The 9579-nt window shown below is 42.2% G+C and overlaps 1 protein-coding gene across 2 annotated transcripts; it reads right to left on the bottom strand.

Moving 5' to 3' along the window:
• Positions 1–1840: 1840 nt before the first annotated feature.
• Positions 1841–5887, bottom strand: irx5a (iroquois homeobox 5a). 2 transcript variants are annotated; one of them, XM_008281938.1, is made up of 3 exons: positions 5144–5887; positions 3810–4215; positions 1841–3133 (listed from the first exon to the last, which is right to left on the bottom strand). In XM_008281938.1, the coding sequence occupies exons 1-3, from the start codon at positions 5399–5401 to the stop codon at positions 2424–2426; spliced, it is 1374 nt and encodes a 457-aa protein (XP_008280160.1). In that variant the 5' UTR covers positions 5402–5887; the 3' UTR covers positions 1841–2423. The 2 variants fall into 2 exon arrangements, with proteins under 2 accessions (XP_008280160.1, XP_008280161.1); XM_008281939.1 differs by having other exon boundaries at positions 5159–5884.
• Positions 5888–9579: the final 3692 nt, after the last annotated feature.

Raw genomic sequence — 9579 nt, 5'->3', positions numbered from 1 at the left:
ATAATAATAATAATAATAATAATAATAATAATAATAATTGGTGGTTGGTGTGACGAAGCTGAATTTGAGCATCTTTGGAAATCAAGTTAAATTCAACAACAAAATAAAAATAAACAAAATCTGTCTTGCAAAACCAGCATTGTACCCAAAGAAATCCTTCTAATTTGCGAGTTGATGATCATCACAATCATTTCCTCCCCCAATGTTTCCTCTGGATTTTTAAATCCCCCCAAAAAACAATAATTAATTGAAAAAAAAAAATTACAGGCCGGCTCTGCAACCCACCATCGTGACACACACACACACACACACACACACACCCACACACACGCACAAAATTTAAAAAATCAACAAAGCCTATTTGACACATCAACGTCCCAGTATTTACGCAGCCTCACACGCATGATTTACGCGGCAGCAGCAGCAGCAGCAGCAGCAGCAGCCTTGTCCCTGTGCAACATTTTTCTTCAATCAATTCCTGAGGAGGAAAAAAAAAAAAAAAACGCAATTTCTAATAAAACTCTAATACTCTCTTAGGGGACATTGCATCGAACAGTTGAATCCCCCCGAGGATCAGCAAAAGAAAAAAAGCAAAACAAAACATAATTATGCTATTTAGCCGGCTGATGTGTCGCAGTCACTGCTCCAGCACACTCTGTCAGATTAAAATAGAGGGCCCGAATAGAGGACATTAAGGCTAAGGGAATTATAGAAACCTCAGGGGAGATTTCAAACTGGAGAAGGGGGAAAGTAAACTATAGAGATTAATGGCAGCCATAAACAAGAGCATGCTGTCCCACCTCGGTGGAGGTCAACAATAACCACATTAATAATAATAATAATCATCATAATAATAATAATAATTAGAATAATTCAGTGTCCTTTAAAATGTGGAACAACCACTGAAAAAGAAAACAATATATATGTCTAGTTTTATTTTAAATAGCTGAGGCCTTTGTGGCCTTCCAATATCTAGACCCCATAATAATAATGATAATAGTGATAATAATAATAATTCCTGTTTTTGTAGCTCCAGCTTTAATAAGCCTCAAGAATAAAGAAAAAACAATAAGAAGTTATTTTTTTCCTCCCTTTTTGTTCTGCATGTCGGTCAGGTATGTCTATTTTTTTATCCACTTGTCAAAGTTGCTATAATCCTCATAATAACTGTGATCATTGTGTGTGCCCCATTGGCTCCACTTCTTTCTTTTTTTTTTTTTTTTCACCAGGCCATTTGATCGGGGATGGGTTTCCGTGACGGATTAACAGAGTCCCCCCCTCCTTGAAATTAGGAGCAAGTGTGACACCTACCTGCAGAAGTTGGAAGAGTTTAGAGGACAGAGCCTGGCTACCGGCTACACAGCCTCTCACACTATAGCTCCCCTGTGCGCGCGGCAGCATCCTCCTCTTTGCTCCAAAACACCCAGTGTTTCACATCTAACGCGCCATTAAAGAGACTCTCCATTAATGATATATAATAGGGCAGTATGTTCTAAATGCATGGTCGCGTCCCTTTTAACAGCTTTGCCACGCCTTTTGGAAAATAGTAATGAGGTCTAAATTTGGCATAAAATCGAGCTCATTACCGGAGTTCACCACCTGATTGCTCTGCATAAAACATGATAGGTAATTGGGTTAAATGACTGTGCCTTGGTGTTGTTATTATATCAATATCCACTTTTAGAAACGTGCTCAAGTAGGAGGAGGGGGGAAAAAAAGATACAGGAGGGCCTTGAGTGCATTTAAAAATAGTGGTAAAGCCATGCACCAGGATAGAACTCCAGCATTTTGTTTTTTTTTTCATTCATAAAAAACTATAAATTTCTGCACCAACAAAAACCAAACTGAACCCATTTATTGTCGAGATATTCCAACATCCTCCCTGAATGCAGGGCCTTCACTTTCAAGTTTGGTCAGAGCTCTGCACTGCCAGAATATTTAGAAATAATTACCGTTGAGACATCTGTCACGGTGCAAGGAGAAAAAAAAAAAAAAAGAATTAATATTTCTTAGATTAACTGGCCTCCAAGCACTTTCGACACATATCAGGCAACTGCTTCCCCCCAAAAATAATCGCTGCACAAGTATGATTTTTTTTTTCTCCATAATTTACTTCAAAGATAGTGTGTTGTCCATTTTAAATACAAAAATGCTACATTAAATATACATGTTAGTCTTTAATACAAATAGACTCAGGCGGCTGCAGCGATTAAGACCATTCTTGTTACATTTTTTTTCTTTTTCTTTTTTTTTTTTTTTAAGGATTAACCATTCAGAAACTAAAAATTTGAGGATAAGCATTTACTCAGAAAATAACTGTTCTCAGAATTTGCTTCATCATTGTTCTCTCTTCTCTCTCTTTTTCTTAATGCAACCACAAAAAAATAAATAAAAGTCCGCGGTGAGTGGAAAATATTCAGGTATTAAATGTTTGACATACCTTTCTTTAGTTCATAAGGGGAGTCTTTACAAAGATCTACCTGCGTTTGGCCTCTGACTTTCTGGCTCTCTCTTACCAAAGCCTCTGCTCTATTTAACACAGTCTGGTTTAATCCATTGAAATGTGCCGTGGAGCCCGTGGTTACCGAGCCGTGGTTACTGTGAAGGTGTCCAAAACTGCCACCATAGTTCGTGTAGCCGGGGTAGAAAGGGGAGGTGTAGTACAGAGGCCTGGAAAGGACCGTGCTGTTGGGGAGCGGACACTGAGGGGAGGACCGTGATGGAGACGCGTTGGTGCCCATTACAGCGCTCTGACCCAAACCGGGGCAAGCCTGTGGCGCGTCGCTGCTGCCCTTACACCTGTCTGAGGACGTGGCGATCTCCGCAAGGGACCAGAGTTTGGGTTTAGGGGCCGAAGGGGGCGAGTGGATAACAGAGGTCACGTTGCTGGTCACCGTACCCGGTGCATGGCTCAAATCTGACGGCTTGTCTTGTTGCGCAACGCTCTGGTTCCCCCGGGGCACCGCCGAGGGAGACGAAGTGGTGGGTTTCGCGGAATCCGGCAGCAACTCTGTAGTCCGCTCCTCCTGGTCTTTTAACTCCGAGTCGCTCAGAAGGGGATCCGTGTCTTTGCCATGGTTCTCTTCTTTAAATCTGTCACAGCCTATGTCCCCTGGGTTCAGCAGTTTGTGATCTGAAGCACAAATAAAACAAGAGAATTACTGCCAAATAAGCGGAACAATAAAAATCCGGATAGAAAAAAAAAAAACTGTAGCTTTGGCTTTTCAGGTGATCAAGAGGCAAGCGGACACAAACATGCACGCTGAAATTGGATGTATAAAAATAATTTGGCTACTTATGCACGTTTCCCCTCACAAACAATTATGTGTGCTATAAAATCTGCTCATAAACATGTGTGCCAGCCTGAAAGGTGAACGAGCTGCTCTGCACCAATATGAAGGAATAAAAAAAAAAAGCACACACTCTGCCGATTATTTAGATTTATAAATGTAGTTTTTGTAGCAAATTTCATCACGTGAGCGGTTGGATAACAAGCGTTTAACAATTATGATCACACAAAAGGCAATTTTAGCCGAATATCCACCTTCATCCAGCAGCTGTATCCTTATTATGCCGTTAAAGATAAATTGACTGCTAAACACTTTGCGTCACCAGCAATTTCAGCCCCTGAGAAGTCAAACGAGGGGAGTTCAAGGTGATTATTATTTAAAGCAATTGTCCCATTATAAATAATATACCACCATTAACCAGCAATCAATTTTGCACCCTGAGTGGAAACGACTGCGATGAAAAATTGATGATTTTTTTTTTTTTTCCTTTTTTTTTTCCTCCCCCCCTGCACCACCGACCTGCTTCTGTGTCTGTGGAGTCTCCCTTGTCTGTGGGCTTGTTTGGTTCGTCGTCGTCGTTTTTCTCCAAATCAATATTCTCGTCCTCTTCCTCGTCCTCGCTCCGGTTCCGAGGGGTCCAGGTCATTTTGTTCTCCTTCTTTAGCCTCCTCCTGGCGTTGGCGAACCAGGTGGACACCTGGGTGAGCGTCATTTTGGTGATGATGGCCAGCATGATCTTCTCGCCCTTCGTGGGGTAGGGATTTTTGCGGTGCTCGTTGAGCCAGGCCTTCAGGGTGGCGGTGGCGTCCCGGGTTGCGTTTTTACGGTATGCTGGGTCACCATAAGGGTAGGTGCCCAAGGGTGCTGCGTAAGGGTGGTATCCTATGGAGCCGGCCATGCCCGTGGTGTGGTCGTAGGGAGAGCTCTGAAATAGGGAATAAATAAAGGAATGAAAAAGTGTGCAAAAGTTCTGTTTTTGTCTGAAGTGTGGTTAAAAACAGCGATAAAGGGACTTTGGGCTCACGATCATGAACACACACATACGCGCGCGCGCACACAAACGCACGCGCACAGTGACACACGCTCACACACACACACACACACGAACGCACTGGCTTTAATCCATTAGTTCAAGTTTGAAGTTAATGTTTTTGGAGTTGTTTTGAACTTGGTTGGATGTGTGAAATGCGTTTTCTGTTTTTATGTAATTTCTTATTGTGTGTATGTTGTCAGCACGCAGCGACTCCTGTCCTCCTGGTAAAACGGAGCATTTTCCACTTCTGATAAGGTATTGACATTATGCATGATGGGCCTAACATTGTTTTTCTTTGCGCATTCTACCGAGATCAGTCTTTGTGGTAAGCAGGCCTATAAAGCCAGTATGGAATGATTCTGTTGACATCAGATCATTCACACATAAAGCAAGAAAAGCAAAACCAAACTGTCCTTTCTCATTTTTACCCAAGTTTAACTTTTACAGCTGGCCCAACTAATAGGATTATAAGAAACAAATAGAGTGACCTAAACTGCCATCACACGGCGCGCTGCGTTCGGGCAGAAGCGTAAAAGCTTCAGAGAGACATTGCCCACGCTTTTCCTTCTATATTTATATATCTGTTAAATATATACGGTTTAATTAAGGAGCATACTAGCACACGGCCTAATTAAATCTGTTGTGTTTACTGTACAGCGTGTTTTCTGGACATGACATTCTGTAATTTTATATCCATGCACTCTTCGGTGACGCACATTTCTCGTTAATGGCTTGGCTCCGGACGCACAGCAGACATCGAAGTCATCTATAACGAGTTAATTCCCTTTTGCTTTTGCTTCCTATTAGATTGAATAATCACCTTTAGTTTACTCACCACGTATGAGGTGAATGTGGCAGCTGCCGCCGCGTCTGCACTGTATGGTAAGTGGGAGTTGTAGCCTGGCGAGGCGCTGGTGAACGCAGTAGATCCGGCATAGGGCGCAAACGCAGATCCCGAAGAGGATCTCCCAAGTTCCTCGGTTCTGGGTCCCGATATAACGCTGGTGCTGTACGCGGGGCATGAATACAGGGCTAAAGAAGCGGACGGCTGGTACAAGTAGCCCTGAGGATACGCCATGCTGGAGCCCGGAGAGTGTAAGCCACTTAACTTGCGCACTTTCCCCCTTTATTTTCTCATGCGCTGCTGTTGGAGCGCATAGAGCTGTGTGTCTGCAGACCCGCTGTCTGTCCCCCCTTCTAAATGACAATGGTGACGGCAAAAAGTAAACTGCTTAAATAAAAAGAGGCTTGGATGTTGGGGTGGGTTTTTTTTTTTTTTGGTCGCTGCCAGCCAGCCAGCCACTGTCCGTCGGAGGTTTTGTCTCGTTTTGTTTTGCTGCTGCTCCCTTATCTGAGTTGCACCGTCGCTCTCATGCCCGTGCAGAAGTTTTTTTTTTGCCCGTCGGACGGGGGCTTTGCTTGGGAAAATGTCCTGCCAAGATGCTAAGTTGGAAATTGAGGATCCTGACGCCTACTACGCTGCACACTACGCTCCTCCTCTCGGGGTGTAGTCACCGAAGGAAAAGGCAAGCTTATGCTGGGTAACCACAGCCCTGCCCAAATCTATGCTCTCTCTCCCCCTCTCTCTCTCCTCTCTCTCTCTCTCTCTCCCTCTCTCTCTCTCTGTGTGTTTCTTCCTCACCCCCTCCCTCCTCTCGCGTTAACTAACAATCCTTCTCATTCTCTATTTCTCTATTTTTCTCCTCTTTAACAAGGCTCGTTGCAGTAAGTCTCAAGTGCGCCTGGCAGCCCCCCTTTCGGATGGCGACATCATGCGAGTCTGTCAACTCCCAACTTTCTTCTTTTTCTTCCAAATACGAAGCCGTCACTTTCACACTTGATCAATAACAAATCGGCTGTTGTGTGCCAGGATATGGGCTTGCAAGATACCGGCAGGAATTTAAAAAAAAAAAAAGAAAAAAAAGGCGCTCCGCAGCAGTGCTCTCTTTTTGTTATTCTTTCTTTGTGCGTAAAAAGAAAAAAAAGTCGTCATTTTAAATATGTGCGTTAAATCAACAGACTGATGCTCCGTGATCTCCGTGCGCTTTGTGTTAAAATCCGCAATGGGGGTTTCAAATGGATTACTACTATTGTGCACGTCGACTTTCTAACGCCAGACGAATGTTGCATTGGTAAGATATCTGACAACTGAGAAGTAAAAAAAAAAAAAAGAAAAAAAAGTAAGATGGCGCAAAGTGTGCTCGAGCGAACGACTGTGTCAGAATACTATTTTGTAGGTAAACTTTTTTTCTGAACAACATTTTTTTTGGTGTTTTAATTGTAGAAGTGTGTGCGTTTCTTTTCTTGCGCCGTCACTTGACTTTGAACGATTTACTGTGGCGACGGCTAAATAGTTTGTGCAGTAGATCCTGGAATAAACCGGTCAGATACACACTCCAAGAAAGTCATAAACCCTGAAGCCGGGGCAGATTAGTGCCAACTACACCAAATCCGCCTGGACCAGTGGATGTAATCTCATTTGATCACTGCAGATACATTTCTTTGCTGAAATACTGGACAGCATTTAATGTGCCACTGATACCGGCGAGTCGTGTATTATTATTTTTTATATATCTTTATTTATTACTGTCCAAATGTGTCTGTTATTTATGGCTTCATAGCAAAATGTGTTATTATTATTACTATTATTATTATTAATAATATTATTATTAGTAATAATTTATCGTGCAAACTGGGAAAAAAATAGACATGGCTTAAAAAAATAAAAATAAAAAATTGCCGGCTGTTCTAAATATTATTCCGTGTGTTTCAGACATCTAAAAGCCGTTTTCATTCTGGTGATTGACTTTCCAGTTCAAGTCTCAGATAAGCCGAAAGGGATCGCTGTAGGCGCTGCTAAAGAGTGTGTGTGCACACACTGTCACGTGTTTCTTACGCTCTGAAAACCTCTAGAGAGCAAAGAATGATGACGCTGGTACAGTGGGAGCAGAGTCTGACTTAAGAAAAGAGAGGGAGAGAGAGAGAGAGAGAAAGAGAGGAGGAGAGAGGGAGAGAGAGAGGGGGGAAAAAAGAGAAAAGAAGGACGGATACACAAAGCGACCCTACAGTACAGCCTAATCAGATGACAGTGATACGATGAGACCCAGTTTCACAGCCTCCTGTAGTGTTTAGACAATCAACTAATTACTTGAACTTCTCTCATAATAGCGGGAGCAGGAAGAGCCAGCTGAATCCGCTGGTGCTCATCATCTGTTACCAGTTTTCTTTTTTTAAATTTTATTTTAAAGAAAAGCAGCATTATATTAAACGCAAGTATTTTTCTGTTGCAGTGAACTTATTGTCTGTCATGAGACATATTTTTCCCCCCACATTTTGGAATATTCTGTAAACTGAAAATCATTATTAATAATTGTATTTGTTTATTGCGTAAAATGTGCGAAAAAGGCGTTCAGAGGGCCTGGGATGAAGGGTCTGTGCCATGTGTCCTCCTTAACGCGCTTTTGGTTCAGTGTTGCTCTCTGAAGTAGGAGGAGGACCCATAATTTGAGATCACGGAGCCTATAATAGGAGTAGGGTTATGGCAACTGCTACCGCCTCTCGGCACTGCGCTGATAAAGGAGGAGGTGGAGGTGAGTACAGTTTTGCTCATTTGCGCTTTTTATGTAGAAACGTGTGTGTTTTTTATTTTAGATGCGTAAAAGTGGGCTGTCCTCGTACTATTATTCTGATCCGATTCCAAATCTATACGTTTATTATTTTGACATCTACTAACTTTGTCTCTTCCTAATCGCTATCGCTTCTTTTTTTCTCTCCCCTCCTCTCCTTTTACGCCCCCCTGAGAGAACGACTTCGGTTTTTGACGCATGAAAAACGGCTTTACGTGGCACAGAAGAAGTGAATGAAAGATGATGCATGCCACTTAAAATGCCTGAGGGAGCAAGTGTAATCTAAATTGGATATAGAGGCTATTATTACACAACATTATGCGTTGTGGTGGACTAATTGCGTGGCTGGATGAGTTAAACAGTCAGTTAATGTCGAGTGGCGGACAGGTTTCTGGAGCGCACAAGGTCAGCTGCGCTGCTCCCCAGCCTTTAGTGGTGTACAGAAAAATGCTTCAAGTATTCATGGGATTTTTAACCATTCTAAATCTGTGTCCTAAACCGATTAGTTGACACCAATTTTTCTTTGATGTATTAGCTGAGGGCTTTTGCCACTTGGAAGCCAATTGAAATTCAAAACAGTTTTCGCTCCAAATGCTTTGGGGAGATCTGCTGCAAATAATGGATGTAATTTATTTTTGACCTTGCTTTTTTTTTCCTCGAACGGGTGGGTTATTAAATGATTAAACATATGTGCACTATGCTACTTGACTAAACAACTGCGTACAGCTATGATTAGCTCCTATGATTATCATTAAAGTAAGCAAGTCATTTCCCTCCTTTTATTTATGTCTTTTAAATTGTGATTGCTTTAACATTATTTTTTTAGTTTTCTTACTACCATTGTTGCTGTTAAAAAGTTGTTGTTGATGCTTTTTTCCCCCCTTCTCTGAATTGTATTAAAAATAATTATTGACTGTCTTTTGTTTTGCATCGTTCAGATCCATGCTGAGGATGTCTTCTCATGTCACCAAGCAGTCAGTGAAATGTACCCCCACACCCCAAACTCACAACACACACACACACACACCTGCAAATACAGCGTCATTAAATTCACTTTTTGAAGTGATAATCAATAAAAAACACAAGCTCTGCATCTGTAATTGAAATATTCTGTTAGTTTCCAATCATTAAATTTGCTTTCCTCTGCAGCCACCATTGCAGTGGTTATTTACATATAAAGCTTTGATATTTGACTTGATCAACATCCCCGCTATTGCTCACATGAACTGATACACAATTCAGATTTGACGGCTTGATTTGACTTTTAAAGAAAAAATCTCTGCAATTTACATGAAGCACAATGAGCCGATGTGGCTTTCAGCGGAGGGAATCTATATTCTGATCTCTTTTCTGTTCTTGTGATCTCTTCTTCTTTTATTGACCTGAATGAAGATGTATGGAGTGAGAGTGTGTGTGTGTGTTACCTCCTGATGGGGTCTGTGTGTCCCCCCCCTCACCCTCCTTCCCTCTCTTCTCCCTGCTACCCATGATCCCCGCAAGGCTGAATGGCAGGCCTCTGGATTGGCTAAATGATGAAATGATGACCCTATTATGAGAAGCGGTTCCAAAATGAGAGGTATCAGACAAAGATTGCACCCTTCTCTCACTGCCACGCCGTCCTCCTGCACCA

The sequence above is a fragment of the Stegastes partitus genome, unplaced genomic scaffold (genome assembly GCF_000690725.1).
Source record: "Stegastes partitus isolate 25-593 unplaced genomic scaffold, Stegastes_partitus-1.0.2 Scaffold252, whole genome shotgun sequence".
In the NCBI taxonomy this organism is placed as follows: domain Eukaryota; kingdom Metazoa; phylum Chordata; class Actinopteri; family Pomacentridae; genus Stegastes; species Stegastes partitus.
Note: the sequence above shows the minus strand (reverse complement) of the source record. Positions and strands in the feature narration are given on the sequence as shown.